The sequence below is a fragment of the Hemicordylus capensis genome, chromosome 6, assembly GCF_027244095.1.
Source record: "Hemicordylus capensis ecotype Gifberg chromosome 6, rHemCap1.1.pri, whole genome shotgun sequence".
In the NCBI taxonomy this organism is placed as follows: Eukaryota; Metazoa; Chordata; class Lepidosauria; order Squamata; family Cordylidae; genus Hemicordylus; species Hemicordylus capensis.
The window spans coordinates 46,872,106-46,889,767 of NC_069662.1; the positions used below are offsets into that span (position 1 = coordinate 46,872,106).

The 17,662-nt window shown below is 46.0% G+C and overlaps 2 protein-coding genes across 10 annotated transcripts in view; both read left to right on the forward strand.

The window, feature by feature from the left end:
- TOP2A (DNA topoisomerase II alpha) overlaps positions 1-1,023 on the forward strand; it is a 38,873-nt gene extending 37,850 nt beyond the window's left edge. Inside the window, exon 34 of the mRNA XM_053261650.1 lies at positions 408-1,023. Within this exon, the coding sequence (XP_053117625.1) occupies positions 408-557 (150 nt within the window). The 3' untranslated portion in view covers positions 558-1,023. The remainder of the gene's footprint in view (positions 1-407) is intronic.
- Positions 1,024-5,021: 3,998 nt separating this feature from the next.
- Positions 5,022-15,823, forward strand: GJD3 (gap junction protein delta 3). Of its 9 annotated transcripts, none has more exons than XM_053261952.1 (3): positions 5,091-5,105; positions 9,290-9,405; positions 14,386-15,823. In XM_053261952.1, the coding sequence occupies exon 3, from the start codon at positions 14,391-14,393 to the stop codon at positions 15,288-15,290; it is 900 nt and encodes a 299-aa protein (XP_053117927.1). In that variant the 5' UTR covers positions 5,091-5,105; positions 9,290-9,405; positions 14,386-14,390; the 3' UTR covers positions 15,291-15,823. The 9 variants fall into 9 exon arrangements, with proteins under 9 accessions (XP_053117932.1, XP_053117927.1, XP_053117931.1 ...); XM_053261953.1 differs by lacking the exon at positions 5,091-5,105 and adding an exon at positions 5,502-6,092; XM_053261955.1 differs by lacking the exon at positions 5,091-5,105 and adding an exon at positions 11,558-11,620 and having other exon boundaries at positions 8,540-9,405.
- The last annotated feature ends 1,839 nt before the right edge of the window (positions 15,824-17,662 follow it).

Sequence of the window (17,662 nt, forward strand, 5' to 3'; positions counted from 1 at the left end):
GGGTGCATGGTATTTAAGAGAGTGCCTCCTTTGTCATGAACTCTCTTGCCTATTAAGATAATCTGGGGAGGCCTGGTTGTGGCTGCCCTGGGGCTCTGGAATGCAGTCTGTTAAAATCAGAGTTGTTCCATCTCTGGCTGCTTTTAAAAAGACCCTTAAGCCTATTTTCTCAAGCTTTTAATTGATTTTATATCATAATTGCATTAATCATTTTATTCTGTTTTTATATTGTATTTTAACTTCTGTAAACCACCTAGTGATTCACATCAGGCGGTATAGAAATATGATAAATCAATAAAGCAATTTGTTTCCTGAATGCTGATTTCCACGGTGTTAATCTCTAGGTTTATTTGTTGAGATTCTAACATCTTGAACGCTCACCTTCCCCACCTCTTTTTGCTCTTTAGAAAACCAAGATGATGGATGAATCGTTCTCCATCAGTCTGGACTCTGAATCTGATGAGGACTTAAGTGCTCCCGCTGTATCCCGTGGAAGGCCAGGTCGGGCAAGGAAGCCTATCCAGTACCTGGAGGAGTCAGATGAAGAACTGTTCTGACTTTGAAATGAAGCTGTATTGCATTTTTCAGTCCTGCCTATCTGAAGCCAGTAACAAAATCTTGTGCCAATCACAGCTTGATAGATAATTTCCTTTGAGAACTGCAACTTGGGTTTATTAAATATTTTTATCTAAGCAACTGAGAGCCACCTGCAAAAGAGTTTCTGTTGTGTGAAAATGGGGGGGGGGGGGCGGGATGGGAAGGAAAGCAACTTCTCTTTATTCCTGCTCTTAACATTCTTCTGATGAGGCCTCTGAACCTCTTACTTAAAATACCAGTGTCTTCTAACGCAGGAGGAGAAACAAGCAAAGTCTCATCCCTTCTGATTGGAAGAGAGTTGTATGTCTTTGAGAGCACCGTTTTATCATTGTTTTGTTGGTCTCTGTAAATATTTATGTGGTTTTCATAAGTTTTCCAGCTACCACTTTTATACTTGCTTAATAAATGTTTGTTTTTCTAATCAAATATTGTGTTTAGGAGTTATGTACTTGGGTATGATGAACAAGTTGTTTGATTTTAAGAGCCTCTTCTACGTGGCCTCTTCTAAGTGGAGGTGCCCCATATTCTAGCCTTCTTGCAAGTGTGTTTGGATCAGGACGCCACCATCAAGCACCCGGCAGCCAGCACTAGTCAAAGAGGAAGAGGCTTATTTCTAATGATGCACACATATGATGCTTCCTGGCAGGAGCCCAATTCTTGTATTCCCAATAGGAGCTTGAACCTGATATTCTGGTCCCTCTCATAGCTCTACTTTGTAACTTTTAGAAGAAAATTCCCTTGAAATTCCTGTCCTGTCCAGAGAACTGAGTTCTACCCGGGTTTGGGAGCTGTGTGTGTACTCCCAATTTTCAGTTGTGTGGAAGCAAGATAGGAAGAAAAGCTACCCAACTTTTCCTCCTACCTTGCTTCCACTCAACTGAAAACTGGGAGCGCACAACACAGCTCCCACACCTGGGTAGAACACTTTTTGCTTGTGTGAATTACCTCAGTATCTGCTAATGTCAGCCAGACATATTAGAATGGAGTGCTCTTAGGGTAGCTAAGGAAGCCCAGCCTGGTTTTGCATGTGCATGTGTAGCTTGCAGTCGTGGCTGACAGACTGCGGCACTCTCAGGGAAGGGAAGGGGAATCCTCATAATGCACTGCACTCACATGGAGGTCCTGTCCTTGTGACAGAAATCCCTAGAGAAGTGTGTATGTAACCTTGATTTTGCAGGGTAGCCATTGCAGTGATTACTGAGGCAAGCAGTGTGTCAAGGGTCTGGGGGCATAACAACCTACTTTAAAGAGCTGCTATGGCAGCTTCTGGTGCAACACTCCTTTGGTGGACATTGGTATCATTGCCTGATAGTCCAGATCTTCCCTAGGCACATTTCTGGTCCTTTCAAACGGAATTGTGTTCAGATCAAAGGAAAACTGCAGCAAAATTATGGAGCCTGCTGCAAAGATGCAGGTTTGAGAATATAACAAGTCTTTGACAAATGCCATGGACTTGATGTAATGGTGGTCCTAAAACCTATCCCAGGGCAAAGCCTGACTTTAGGGAAGAGGCTTAATTCCTCGTTTCAGGATAAATTAAAATTTGTCCTCCAGATCTTCCCTCCCAGTGTTCGGATAAAAGCAAAGTACATTTGAAATATGAATATGCTTGATCTTGCTTACCCTGCAGTGACATATCAAGTGTGGATATGCTTGTAGCAGGTGTAGGAGCTGAAGGGATACAGGGAACATGAATAGCTGTTCAGTGGTGGTGGGACACTGGAGAGGGCAGGTATGTGGGATGAACCCATCTCTACTTTAAATGACGCTTATATCTAAGGAGAGGGGAGCTGGTCTTGTGGTAGCAAGCATGACTTGTCCCCTTAGCTAAGCAGGGTCTGCCCTGTTTGGGAGACTGTAAGATGAAGCAAGCATTCCACGGCATTACAGGGTGAGAGAACTGGATGCAAGGAGGACTCACAACTCACAGGAGATACAGACTCTGTAGCAGTAAGCAATTCAAAATGGCAGCCCCCAGGAATTTACAAGGAAGGGGCACAATGGCCTTTAGCCCACTGTTGAGAGCTGCTCTTGTAGTAGCAAGCATGACATGTCCCCTTAGCTAAGCAGGGCCCTCCCTGGTTGCTTATGAAAAGCAGTCTAGAAGTGTGAGCACTGGAAGATATTCCCCTCAGGGGATGGAGCCACTCTGGGAAGAGCAGAAGGTTCCAAGTTCCCTCCCTGGCATCTCCAAGATAAGGCTGAGAGAGATTCCTGCCTGAAACCTTGGAGGAGCCACTGCCAGTCTGTGAAGACAATGCTGAGCTAGATAGACCAATGATCTGACTCAGTATATGGCAGCTTCCTGTGTTCTCAGACTCCAACAGGAACTACTTCCATATCTCAAAACTTTCTTCATATCCATGCAGTTTTATGTATAGCATCACATAAAGGTACTACTGCCAGGCACCTACTTTGAACACTTACTCTAAAACTTCTGGTAGCTGAGGCACACTCACTTTCCAGAAAACAAGCCTTTTGCGGTAAGATAATTACTCTCACAAAAGCCCATTCCTTTGGGTTTCTGCAGAAGTGACTGTTCTGAGCATACCTCCCAACCAGAGGTAAGCCCAGAGCAGCCAGTCATGCAGAGATGCAACAGGCGACATTGAAGGCGGGTGGGTAATGCTGGGGCATCTCTGCATCTGGAGTGATTGAGCAATCCAATTGCATCTGATGCAAAGGCATGGCAGAAATACCTACCTGCAGTGAAAGTTTGATTGCTTCAGCCTTCATTCCAGTTAAGCGTACAGAGAGAGCAGGCAGCCTCCCAGCAGGCATTGTTACCTTGGCTCTCAGACTACCTTTTACTACTGATGTATTCCTCCCAAAATGCAGTTTGGAAATTCCTGGCTTTAGACTTCTATCTCCACTGAGAAATTGGCTCTTGGTTCTCTTTGGGGAGGGTGCCTGTTAACAGGGCTTGCATCTTTAAACGTATAGATCTAATCTGTTCAGCTTGTATAAACCTTGTTTACCTTTAGAACTGATGGATTTAGAGTATGATATGGCCTGGCAAGGCCCCTTCCCCTCCACCCAATAGTGATCATATAAATGACATTCCAGGACCCAGTATCAGCTAGACCAAAGTGTTTATTGGAAAGCAGTCAAATGTGGAAAGAGCTGTCAGATTTTCCACTGGGGTGGGGGTGGATGACTGTGTAGGCTCAACCAACACATTGGTCTCTATGCTGTGTGCTATTTAAAGGCTCTTGAGCTACTAACAAAAAAATATCCCAGTGAGCAAGTCTGTCCCAAATCTTAATGCCGCTTACAAAGCTGGAAGTTGTATAGCTACTGTGCATGGATGGAGCTACTACAACCTTGTAGTCAAAAACTATAGATGCTCTGCATATTATTATTTATTCGATTTCTATACTGCCCTTCCAAAAATGGCTCAGGATGGTTTACACAGAGCAACAATAAATAAGATGGCTCCCTGTCCCCAAACAGCTCACAATCTAAAAGAAACAAGATAGACACTAGCAACAGACACTGGAGGTACTGTGCTGGGGGGTGGATGGGGCCAGTTACTCTCCCCCTGCTAAATAAAAGATAATCACCACATTAAAAGGTGCCACTTTGCCCAGTTAGCAGCGGTTTCTATGATCCTCTTCCCCATCTGTGGGTGGATGCTCAGCATTCTCAGGCCAGTGTATTGCCTATACTGACTCGTGGCAGTTCTCCAGGGGATTCAAGCAGGAGTCTTTCCCAGCCCAGCCTGGAGATGCCAGGGTATCTAACTTTGTGCCTTCTACATGAAAAGCAGATCCCATCCCCTAAGGGGAATATCTTATAGCACACAATGCTTACATGTCACCCATCCAAAAGCAAACCAAGGCAAACCCTGCTTGGTAAAAGGGACAATTCATGCTCCTTACTTTGACTAGTGAGGGAGGCAGTTCCAGGTTTTTCTAAATGTGTTTGTAAGTCCTGGTTGTGCGCCTGCAGGTTTCTCTCCTCCCTCCTCTGTGGAGAGCCTTCAGGTGTGTGTTGTGTGCTTTCAGTCCACCTGTTACCAGAGGGGAAGCCTAGCTGTGGAAGGGACACAACCTTCCTTGTATAACACTTTCTTGACACCACGTATGGGTTATTTTACAATTGGCAGTGTAATCCTGCCTTGCTTTAACTTTCCATACAAATGAACACATAACAATTAAATGAGAATTTGTTGCTTTAAAGTTTATTGCTTAACACAAACAGCATTTCCAAATAAAAAAAGGTTTCTTGGGTGTTGGCTTGTTTGAGCGTTCTTTCTTGGCTGTGGCATTGAGATATAGTCTGTTGTTGCTGTCCCCTCTTCTTGAATGTCTGACAGTAATAAAATATAAGCTTAGCCAACAACCAACCCACAGGACCTCTCTAGGCCTCGACCTTCCTCGGAGGAGTGTGCCTTTTTTACCAAATATGGTACTCCCTGTTAAATTTGCAACTAGAGTTTGCAAGGAGCTGCTCTGGCTACTTTCCCCCACAAGAGGCCTCCCCCCCAACTCTAATTTGGTTTGAAGGTGGGCTTGCTTATTTTTCTGTTTTCCTCCTCTCATATTGTCTCCTGTTGGTGTATTCTTCTTTCCCTTCCCTGATATTTGTAGAAGTCAGGGCAATAGGCCTTGAGCAGGCTCCACTAGATGTGTATGGTGCCATAATTTCTCCTTGCCCTCAGTAACTCAGAGGGAGAACCGGCCTAGAAACTCTCTGGAGGCCTTTTTAAAAACTAGGCCCTAGTGCTTTTCCCTCCCTCCTTGGCACCAAGGCGGTATTAAGAGCATCTTTCTAGGCCAGTTACTCTCTGGCTTGGGAGAAAAGAAAAAGTTATATCCTCCCTTTACAGAAGACTCTGTTTATGACATAGGAAGCTGCCTTATACTGAGTCAGACCACTGTTCCATCTAGCTCAGTATTGTCTTCACAGACTGGCAGCGGCTTCTCCAAGGTTGCAGGCAGGAATCTCTCTCAGCCCTATCTTGGAGATGCTGCCAGGGAGGGAACTTGAAACCTTCTGCTCTTCCCAGAGCAGCTCCATCCCCTGAGGGGAATATCTTACAGTGCTCACACTTCTAGACTGCTTTTCATAAGCAACCAGGGAGGACCCTGCTTAGCTAAGGGGACAAGTCATGCTTGCTACCACAAGAGCAGCTCTCAACAGTGGGCTAAAGGCCATTGTGCCCCTTCCCTGGAAATTCCTGGGGGCTGCCATTTTGAATTGCTTACTGCAGAGTCTGTATCTCCTGTGAGTTGTGAGTCCTCCTTGCATCCAGTTCTCTCAACCTGTAATGCCCTGGAATGCTTGCTTCACACTGGAAATGAATCATAGGGGAGTTTGGAGGGTGGAGGTGGGACAAGGAGGACCTTCCCCAGAAGGGGGAAAGCTAGACAATCTGATGGCCCCTGGACCTGCAGTTGACTCCGTGGTCTCAGAAGAGCATGTGGGGAACAGGATGACTGGATGCACTGCCAAATCCCAAGGTCCTAGCTGTTGAGAAGACTCTGGAAGAGGTAAGTGGCCTTTAAGTTTGGTAGCCAGAAGACTAAATCGGGTTTACTGAGCTAGACTGTCAATAGGCCAACCTGTTGTTTGAGGTGCAGCCTCTGAGATGCACTCTCTCCTGTAAGCCTGTATTGGCTGCTGCATTCCCATTTAGTTCTAGTTCCTGTTCCTACTGGGGATTAGAGCATGCTGACAGCCCCCAAGAACCCAGGAGGCGAGGCAGAGGACATGAAAGCATGTTCCCTGCCAAATTTCCAACCTGGGGGAGGAACCTGGTCCCCCCTCCCTTGTTTCATATTCCTGGCTTTAAGCAAAAAGAGGTTGAGCAAGGGACGGAGAGGAACAGACTCGAGCAGCCGATGGATGTGTGTTTGAAAGGAAGGAGAGGCTTTCCCTAAGAGGCATGAGTGCTCCTAAAAGCCAGACTATGGAGTTGTCAGGGAAGAGGAACGGGCTAATTTGATTCATAGTTTGAGCTTTAAGTGAAAGGGGGCACTATATGTGACAAGGGGACATAAACTTCCCACTAACCTTACTCTTTTGAGAGATTCTCAGGTCCAGGAATTTGGGATTTGGAAAAATGTAAAGGGTTAATTAAGGCAGGGGTTCTCAAACTTGGTCTCCAGATGTTATTGGACTACAACTTCCATCATCCTCTGTCACAATAACTGAAAGCAATAGCGGGAGCTGTAGTCTAACAACATCTGGGGACCCAAGTTTGAGAACACTCGGGTAAAGGTATTTTGGAGAACTTGGGGCAACTGCAGGCATTTCTTCAAGCATCCATAGCTGAAAGGTTCTTCAGAAGAATATAAAATGTGTATCAGTGGACATCATCTTAAGAGAGGCATTCCCTCCTTTGTGAGAGAGGAAGAGGAATGCCTCTTCTAAAAGCAGAGAGCTGGTCTTGTGGTAGCTAGCATGACTTGTCCCACTAGCTAAGCAGGGTCTGCCCTGTTTGCATTGGGGAGACCACATGTGAGAACTGTAAGATATTTACCTCAGGGGATGGAGCCGTTCTGGGAAGAGCAGAAGGTTCCCTCTCTGGCTTCTCCAAGATAGGGCTGAGAGAGACTCCTGCCTGCAACCTTGGAGAAGCTGCTGCTGCCAGTCTGTGAAGACAATACTGAGCTAGATAGAGCAATAGTCTGACTCAGTATACTGCAGCTTCCTATGTTGCTAATTGCACCGGTTGCCTGCAGTGTTTTTTAAGATGTACTTACATTCAACATTTACCTTTTAAAAAAAAAGTTTTGCTTAATTAATCAGGGGCACCATTTTTAACAGATCAAAAGGCTTTTCTGACTGAGCCAGTTCACTAAACACAGTAGCCCTTTTAAAAAAAGAAAAAGAAATTATTATTATTATTATTATTATTATTATTATTATTATTAATTGAATTTATATACTGCTTAGTATAAAAATCTCTAGCCGGTTTAGCAGCAAACATTGATATAACCCCCTGATAATGGTAGAGGATATTTGCAGTGTTGGTTCTACAAGTCACCTTCTTAAGAATTCCATTTTCCTGGCCTTCTCTTGGGTGACCTTTTAAGACTCTTTTGTTTGGTGGAAGGAACCCTCTTCCTTCTACCAAGGTTAAGGCCCTTCTATAAAGCAAGGTGAGGAGGTGGCCTCAAGTGTGGTGACAGTTATGAGGGGCAGCGAATGCCAGGCCCCAGGCAGCATAGGTGCCATGATCCCACTGCCTTTCCTGGCCCCCATAGGGCATGCTGTTCATTTCCTCCTCCTCACCTTGCTGGGGTGCACGTTTTCCCCCTCCTCCGCACTGATTTGAGCTAGGAATGCCATAGTCTGAAAGTGCCTGCATGTTACTGCCATTCCCTTGGCAGCATGGCCTGAGAATGCTGAGCACCCACTCATAGATGGGGATTTAGTGGTTAGAGTGCTGGACTGGGACTGGGGAGTCTCGAGTTCAAATCCCCATTCAGCCATAATACTAGCTGGGTGACTCTAGGCCAGTCACTTCTCTCTCAGCCTAGCCTACTTCACAGGGTTGTTGTGAGGAGAAACTTAAGTATGTAGGACACCACTCTGGCCTCCTTGGAGGAAGAGCGGGATATAAAATGTAGAGATAGGTCATATTCTTTGCCTCAGGCAGCAAAAGGTCTTGGCCCACCCCTGGGTTAAGGAATCTAAGGGCTGATATTATGATTCAGGAGCCATGGGTCAGTGGTAGAGCTTGTGCTTTGCCTACCTAAAGTCCCAGTTTCAATCCCTAGCATCTCCAGTTTAAAAGGTCGTGGTTGTCAGGGCTGAAAAGATTTTTCCTTGAGACGTTTGTGGTTGCCTCACCTTGCTCTATAGAAGGATCCGTGATCTGATTTGGTGTAATGCAGCTTCTTGTCCCCATCTGATGAGAAGGGAAAGCTGGTCTTGCCGCAGCAAGCAGGAACTGTCCTTGTTGCTAAGCAGGGTTTGCATTGGTTTGCATTTGGATGAGTGAGTACATGTGAACACTGACTGCTGTAAAGTATTCTCCTTGGAGGAGGGGGCCGTGGCTTAGTGCAGTAGAGCATCTTCTTGCATGCAGCAGGTCCCAGGTTCAGTTCCTGGCATCTCTAAATAGGGCTGGGGGAGACTCCTGTCTGAAACCCTGGAGAAACCTGCTGCCAGTCAGTATATGGATACTGAGCTAGATGGACCAATGCTCTGACGTTGGTACAAGGCAGCTCTTTAGGTTCCTATATAAGGGGAGAGAGTGGCTGACGTTGAGAAGCCTGGGAAGTCCCCGATTTCTGCCTGAGGCTCCTCTCTGGTTCCTGTCTCAATGTAAGAGGGAGGAGTCCTAAACCAGAGGATGGTAAAGAGAAAAAGAGGAGGAGGGTTTGGAGTAGTCTAATCTCGGAGAGAACATTTATTTCTCTTAGCTATGTTCTGGGATGTTTAGCTGTTCTATAAGCCACTATAAGGTTCTTTGAGTGTGTGTGTTTTAAAGTTGGTGTGTTATAGAAAACTTTGAAGCAAAAAAAAGGGGGGTGAGGGCAGAATTAGGTGGCTCTGTAGTCCCTGCTACAGGAGGCTGTGTCTGATTTGGCCTCCCTTTGGAGCGTTAGTGGGACTGGATGAGTGGCTGTCCAGTTAGTCCTGGGGGAAATGCCAGATAGCAGGTAGGAACAGTCCTGTCACTTTAAAAGCTTCCAGGCAAAGCTACAGGGAAAGTCCTGCCTCTCTCCCTCTCTAGTAGGCAACTGTCCTAGCCAGAGCTGAAGCTAGTAAGGGGAGGAGGAAAGAGAAGATGCCAGCGAAAGTGGGGACGCTGTTTTAAAACAGACGGAGAGGTGGGCAGCACCACAGCAGGTAATGGGCACCACCAGACCTCTTTGGGCACTGCAGAAAACTGGCAGGGGCGGGGGCAGGGAGGGGGCAAGAGTTGCATTAATGTGTTGAAATGGAGTTATGCAAATCCACCACTAACTTTTGGAGGTTTGGTTCTGTCTGTTCTTGGAGGAGAGGGATTGGAGAGAGGTATCATAAAGGGTCTACAGATGGAATACACCTTGCAGAGGGGTGAGTGTTTATCTTCAACTAACAGCTGTGTGCTCCTTCAGCACCGTCTTCTTACAGTAGGGGTTATCTGAGGCAAAGATAAACTAAAGAGAGGCGGGAAGTCTTTTATTCAGTCCTCCCATTCAGTGAACATCATGCCACAAGACTTTCTCCATTGCCCCTTTTTTGGAGTGTCTGGCATGAAGGAGGCAAGTGGGAGCTGAATGGCAGTGAGGATGCCAAATTCAGGGGTAGGGCACATACGGTGACAGGTGGAGAGAAACCTATATACTCATATCACATGGCAAACAGGTGCTCTTTTGCTCCTGGAAGATGGGTATTCGTTTCTCTGTAGAAAAAAAACCATGGGCTGGTTTGGATGATATTCATCTTCCAGCCACACTCGCAGGATGTATGCATGTCCTCCCTGCCATACTGTCTCCTGACCATAATCACATAGGGTGGCTGTACATAGAGGAGTGGTTTGGATGGATTAACACACACACCCCACCCCCTTGATTAGAGAAAGGGGTTCTGCAAGACACATACGCATCCTTAATGCATGTGAGTGGGCGGCGGATGGGGAATAATCCAAACCAGTCCAAAGCTGATGATGTTTTAGACTGTGAGCCCTTTGGAGACAGGGAGCTATTTTATTTATATCTGTGTAAACCGTTTTGGGAACTTTGGTTGAAAAGTGGTATAAAAATATTTGTCATATTTGTAATGTGTAACTTAAGGCTGCAGTCCTATGCACACTTGTGTGTGTGTGTGTAATCCCTTTGCAGTTAGCACACAATGGGACTTCTGAGTGAACAAGACGGGGTTGCACTGTTAATGAACAAACATGACTCATTGTTAGAACAAATAACCATCCATTTAGGAATTAGGAATATATAATATTCCTCATTAGACACAGCAGAGCCAAAATGGCTTACAAAATTCAAATCCATCAGTAGCATCAGACATGGATGATTGAGGTTTCAAAGATGTATTTGCAAAGATGTTATTTACTATGACCACCATCCTATTTGGTTACCTGTGGTTCTTATTGCTAGAATGAAGGTGTCCATGCTGAAATATAAATTGTTCACTGTTGGCTTGTGTTGAGTATGAACTGGAAGGAAGAGCGTTTTAAAAGGGTGGGTTTTGGGGGGGTTAGGGGCGCTTCTTATATACACTTTGCACAGAGAAGAAGGACCACCTGGGCACCCTACATGGCAGCCTCCCTTCAATTTCAGGCCAACTAATTACTAGATGATGGAGGCAGATTTTAACTGCAACTAAAAACTTAGTTAATCAGTTTACCAACAAAACCAATGAAAAGTGTGCACCCCTTTATGTAAAGTGTGATGGGTGTATGGGTGTTCTTCAGTGTGAGAGGATAGCTCCTCACTGCTACATCATATTGAAAATAATCAGATCAATAATTCCAAAACACCATCATGCCCAAGAGAAGCAGAAGATCTTTCTCAGATGCAAATTTCTGTTATTCAAATTTACCATATATAGTAATTAAATCAAATGAATAATGTTTGAAGTTGAAACCCTTCAAATTTCAAATTGTCCTTTTACTTCTGCTTTGCAAGCACATTAATGGGAAAAAAAATCCTATCAATATATTTATTTTCATGAAATTTCCTCATAGAAAGTGTAATCTACACAAATGACATTACTCAGTTACTGATGGGCCTCACCTATTAGTACTTACTATTACATACTCTAAAAATGACATCTTTCAAGCAAGAATGAAGCATGCCTCCAGTTTTAATTCTGAATATGTGTGCTTCAGTTACTGGTAGAGAACACTGTGCAGTGTGTGTGTGTGTGTGTGTGTGTATCTTTGGCTATATATATCTGTCTAGTCCTCAGTGCAAAGACCCTTCCATCCCCAGGAGCAGTTTACACATTCAGCCAGTCTGGGCTGGTTTGAGCTGTCTGATTTTATCTCCCCTCTCTCTAGATAACTTGGCCACAGACATAAAACATCTCACCAGCACTCCCACCCTCTCTTGGTGTTGCCAAGGTCAGAGCCTTTTCACTACCCGCTCAGAGTTAAAAATGGTCTTGCTAGAGGGATAGGGGTGTGACACGCAGGGAGATCTCACTGAGGCAGACGTTCCGTGTTTGCTGGCTGAGGCTTGGCGCGCTGCCCTGAAAGAATGAAAAAATAATAACTCCTGCACATATAGTTATAGGTGCTGATCATCATCAAGATTCCTGAGTCTTCTGCTGCTTCATGATGGTGAACACTGATTACTAGGACAGTGGTGATCAAACCTTTTGGCAAGGATGGAACAAATAAAGTGCAAAGTAGGGGATAATAGTACCACTGTAGTGTACACCAGGGCTTCCCACCCTTGGGTTCCCAGATGCTGTTGGACAACTCCCTTCATCCCTTTTAGCCAGTGTGGCTGGGGATGGTGGGAATTGTAGTCCAAGGGCATCTGGGGACCCAAGAGTGGGAAGCCCTGGTATACACTACAATACATATTTTCTTTCTCTAACTCATGCACACAGAGTGCCTTGGTGTGCATCTGGTCTGCTGTGCCAGAGAGTAAGCGTCAGTACTGCCCAGGAGAAGCAGGCAGGAGTTCAGGCTTGATTCTAGTAAATTCCATAGCCAGGTCCATGGACCTCCTGCCCATAAGAACAGCCCTGCTGGATCAGGACCAAGGCCCCTCCAGTCCAGCATCCTGTTTCACACAGTGGCCCACTAGATGTCTCTGAGAAGCCTACAGGCAAGAGCTGAGGGCATTCCTTCTCTCTTGTTGTTGCTCTCCTGTAACTGGCATTTAGAGGCATCTAGCCTCTAAGGCTGGAGGTGGCCTCTAGTCACCAGACTAGTTGCCAGTGATAGACCTGCCCTCCATAAATTTGTCTATGCCCCTTCTAAAGCCTTCCAAGCTAGTGGCCGCCACCACATCCCATGGCAGAGAATTCCATAGATTAATTACACGCTGTGTGAAAAAGTACTTCCTTTAGTTGGTCCTAAAATTTTGTTGGTACTAAAATGTGTAGCATGGCCCAGCCACACTGCATGTTCCACTGGTGGTGCCTTTGCTGCAGGTTCATCACCCATGGGCTAGGAGACTCCTGATAAAGAAAAAGAGCTGGGTGGCAGTCACCCATGTAAGAAATGCAGAGTGTGATAGTGTACCATGTGTTTTGGAATGCAGCCTTGGTATTCAAAAGGGGTTCTGAAGTTGCACCCTGGGCAAAATTTGGTATTGATTTCTCATGTTCACCCCAGCTTTGCAGGATTTAAGGCAGCAGGAAGAACTTGAAGAGAGAGAAGGTGGGTCCAAGTAAGAAATTAGGATTCCAAATTAAGTGCACTGGCCCTTTAGCTTGTCTGTGTCCCTGGCTGGTGCATACTTTGTCCTATAGCAACCAGCTCTGACCCTGTGCAGTCATAACACTTAACCATGACTTGTTAACTGTAGTATTGCATCTGAATGCCTAACCCTAGTTAAATTGGCTGCAAGTTAGGATGTGAAATAATGGTTTGAATTTGACTTACAGATCAAATAATATACCTGCATCAAGCAAACCATGGCTAAGGCAATTTCCCTGCCTCTCTTACTTGCATGACAAGGAAGTCTCACTGGAGTATTTTTTGGGAGGAAAGGGTTGGAGCTTAATTAAAACATCTGTTTCCTATGCTTGGGCTCAGACCTAAAACAGACCAAAGTGGCCCTAATGGGTACAGTGTGCCATTTTCTTCCTTGAGCAACTGTAAAGGGGCATCTGGGTTCCCCTCAGTGTAAAGAGCTCAGGATGACTCACACAGTCCATCCACTTTTATCTTCACTACCTGTGAGGCAGTTCATAACCTAAAATGAATCTGCCCATCCTATAAGACTGGGCAAAGAGGCCTCCAGAATGTGCTGCCTCTAGCTGAGGCTTGTTTGGTGGCACATAAGGTAGGGCTTTCTTTGTGGTGGCCCCCTCCCTTTGGAATACTCAAGCTCAGTTTAGTCCCTCCCTATTTCAGTCAGTTAATGAAGATCATTTTATTTAGGTGGGCTGTTAAAATCAGTGGCTTAGATTGATATGTGTGTGTGAGGTACTTTGATTAGTATTTTTATATTTTTTTGAAAGAATATTGTATTGTTTAATAATAGTTTGAATTTTTTAAGCTGCCCTAGACTTCTTTCTGAAGGTGTGGGATAGAAATCTCTTTAAAAAATTAAGCATTCTGCTGCTGTTACACTGGCTCTTTAGAATTCCCAGATAAGAAGGTAGTATGGCTAGACTAGGGATGTGCACGGGATGTTCTTTGTGTTCCATTCCTAGCTCGGAATGGAACGCGAATGCCCCAGAATGTGCCATTGGAACAACCGGTTGAGCCAGGATGACCAGCCATGTAAATTTGGGAATTTAATCAGAATTAAGGCAGCAAACCATGAATAGCGCTACAGGTTGCCGGTTAGTGAAGTAACTTTAACCTCTCCTGTTCCAGGAAGGTCCTTCACCCAAATTGCATTTACCAATCACCAATCATGACCCACCCCTTGAATGCTGAAAGTTCCTTATTGACAGTAGCATACATTAGTGATAGGCAACAGTCTTGCTGATCTTAAGACGCCACATTAAGCTTCTGCCTCATTATTGCATGCATGACAGTTGCATCATGATAATGATAATCAGAGAGGCTACCAAATCCCCCACTGCTTGATGACTGACCTTTGGATTCCTTTTCTATAACTGCGTGTGCAAATAGTGCCACCAACTCTGGAAGAAAGCTTCAGTGATGTTGACATCTGTACTTTCATTTTTCCCCTGCAGCAACCATGGGAGAGTGGGGGTTTTTGAGCTCCCTTCTGGATGCAATGCAGGAGCATTCACCCATGCTGGGACGTTTTTGGCTGGTGGTGATGCTAATTTTCCGCATCCTGATCCTGGCCACGGTGGGCAATGGCGTCTTCGATGATGAGCAGGAGGAGTTTGAGTGCAACACAAAGCAGGTTGGGTGCAAGCAGATTTGCTATGACTTGGCCTTTCCCATCTCCCACTATCGCTTCTGGGTCTTTCACATTGTGGTGCTTTCAGCCCCCGCCGTCCTGTTTGTTATCTATTCCATGCACCAAATCACAAAGATAAACCGTGGCCAGGAGGAGGAAAGCCACGGAGCGGAGCAGAAAGACCAAACACACTTTCAACTCCCACCCGGCCGACGCAACCAAAACATCCAGGTCTTCTACATAGTCAATGTCGTGGTGAGAATCATGGCAGAGATCAGCTTTCTTGTAGGACAGTGGATGTTGTATGGCTTCCAGGTGGGATATCAGTACATCTGCAAACATTCTATGTGTCCCCACCTGATTGATTGCTTTGTCTCCCGGCCAACAGAGAAGACCATCTTCCTCCAGTTCTACTTCATGGTGGGCCTGGTTTCAGCTTTGCTCAGCCTGGTGGAGTTGGTTCATCTCTTCTTCAAGGACCGATGCAAGAAGCGCCTCAATGTTGTTCCTCCTACTGCTGCCTCTTATGAACAGCAGGACAATTGGTCCAATCAGAACCAAGAGAAGTCGCAGCACTTTCTGGCCCCACCAGATGGGGATGCCAATGGAGCACCAGCTCACTGTGGGATTCCTAACCATTATGAGCCTCCAGCCCACTTTCACCACAAATGTTCTACCAAGAGCAGCCGATCCTCTCGCTCTTCTGCCCGAGCTGACTTGACAGTGTAAGGCATGGGGAACTGCTATATTTTTCCTGACTTCTTGGTCCCTGGATGAGCTGGACTTCTCTGGGGCTGAATAATCGTGGACATGGACTATTCCTGTTCCCAGGCACTGTCAAATAACACAGATGGATATGATGGACCACTCCCGCTTGTAATGGAACCTACTCCTGTCCTTGAAAATTCAGCATTCTGCTCTTATATATGTCTCCAGGAGGACTGACAGAAACCTATTACATTTATTTCAAAGGATGCATGGATTTGTAATCTGGCCTCGGTAAGCTAGGAGCAGCAGATGTTTTGGGGGAAAGGAGTGAAATTGGGAGGTCACTTTCCCAGCTGTGTGCAAGACTCCTGTCTGGATCATCAGATGAGCGACTCCAACTTGAACTAGCAAAAACGTTGGGAATTACTTGGCTGTAGAAGTATTAATGTCATAAAAAACAAATGGAGATGCTCCCATTTAGCATGGGCTAGTCCTGTGTGATATTTGTTGAGAGCAGAAAGTTTGCAATAAAAGGAATTCTTTTTTGTTTGAGAGACTGTAGAGTTGTGCTGCAGGATGTTGAGAAGGGAAGAATCCAAAGTTGGCTGAGGGGTGGGATGCAGTTTTGTGGTCAGGAAGGTCTATACTAGGAATGGGAATAGATGGGTAAGTTCAGAAGAAAGCTTGCTTTGAAATATCTGTTGCTGTTTACTGTCTGAGAGAAAGCTGGGGTAGATGGGCTTGGTCTGGTGGCTCATGGTATAGTGACATTGGCTGAATTCAGACGTAACACGAAACCAGAGGTTGGTGAACGTGCGGTTTCAGTCTGAAACTTTAAATCGCTCCGCATACGTACTTCCAACCACAGTCCGCGAACCTTTGGTTCTAGAGGAGGGAAGCCCCTCCTTGCTGCTTGGTTGCCGAGGCTATTCCCAGCAAGCTCCACGGCCAGACTGTGGACAAAGCATCATCATGTCACAATCTGGAAGGGGGTGTGCTGAGTGCGATCGTACATTTTCAGAGCCATCCACCCACCCTCAGCGTGGAAAAAGCATTTAAATCCCTTTAAATGCCATGCCAGTGCTTCTTCAGACATCGATGGCACTGCTGTCCTCCTAAGAGCCCTACATCTAAATAGTCCTGCACAAGCATGGTTCTGGGGTGGGTGGGTGGGATATCGGAGGGCACTGTTTCCCTGTTACGCAGAGAAGGGAACATGAAGATTTCCTAGAAGGGGCTATGTATATGAGGGAGGGGAAAGGATTCAGGGTGGGGTGGGGTTATGTCCCACCGTGACCTAGAATGCTGTTGCGAGCAATCACCCCATCAAAGCAGTCTCATAAGAGGGATAGCCCCTTAACAACGATCCTGCTCTCCTGAGGCTGCTGGGAACTGGAGCTCCCCTCTCCTGCGATTCTCTGTGCTGGCAGATCTGAATACGGCACAACACCAAACCGAACCCAGGAAATTTCCATGGGTTTAAAGATCCGTCCCCACAGCCAGTGTTCTCCCCGTCCACGCATGTAGCCAGGCTCTGACACATGGGGCATCAAAATCTCCTTTGAGTGCACCCAAGATTTCACAGGCTTCACAGGGAATGGGGGTATGCAGCACTTCTATTCTATCTTTTACCATGGAGAGTTGGCCCCACACAAGTCCACCCACCCTGCTGCTGTTGGGTTAGGTCAACTCATGAGCATGCAGTCCAATGGGAGACCTAGGCTTACAGCCACATGGTCTCCCCAGAAGCAAGCTGCCAGTGGAACAGGAGTGTAGTTTGGTCTGCATGGACTCCCAGTAGGCGGGAATCATCCTGTCAAAGCAGTCCATGCAGACCAAATTACACTTTTGCTCCGCTGTCAGCTTGCTGCCAGTGGGCTATCATGAGAGGGCTAGTCTACAGGGGAGGAGGGCCACGTGGCTGTAAGTCTGAGGTCTCTCGTCGGATTGCACACTCACAAGTTGAGCTAACCCAACAACAGGGGCACGTTGCAAACCTCCCTTCCCCGTGAAGCCTTGCACGACGCACCCAAAGGAGATTTTGATGCTCCATGCGTCGGAGCCTGGCTGTGGACGGCGGGGGTGGGGGTGGGTGGGACACCAGGTGTGGGGACGGATATTGAAACCCATTTAAATCCAGACTATTAAAAAAATTTCCAGTCACCAATATTCCTCCCCCTCCCTTGGGACCATATTTCACTCTCCAGTTGTTTTTACATTGAAAGAGTGTTTCCTACTGTAATAACAACCCTTCAGCTGATTCAATATGCCTCTTGTTTGTTTTGTATGTGTCCTCATTGTTCTAGATTGTTATATTTCACCTATTGTTGAGTGGTAGAAAGTTTAGGAGGGCATCTGTGAGCTCTGGCGTCTTTGTGTGTTTGTTTAATTGG

Coding starts and splice junctions, on each gene's coding strand:
- GJD3 (XM_053261948.1), top strand. CDS start 9,594: ATGGAATACACCTTGCAGAGGG. Junction 9,616..12,847: donor GGAATACACCTTGCAGAGGG/GTGAGTGTTTAT, acceptor TGTTCACCCCAG/CTTTGCAGGATTTAAGGCAG. Junction 12,893..14,385: donor AGAACTTGAAGAGAGAGAAG/GTGGGTCCAAGT, acceptor TTTCCCCTGCAG/CAACCATGGGAGAGTGGGGG.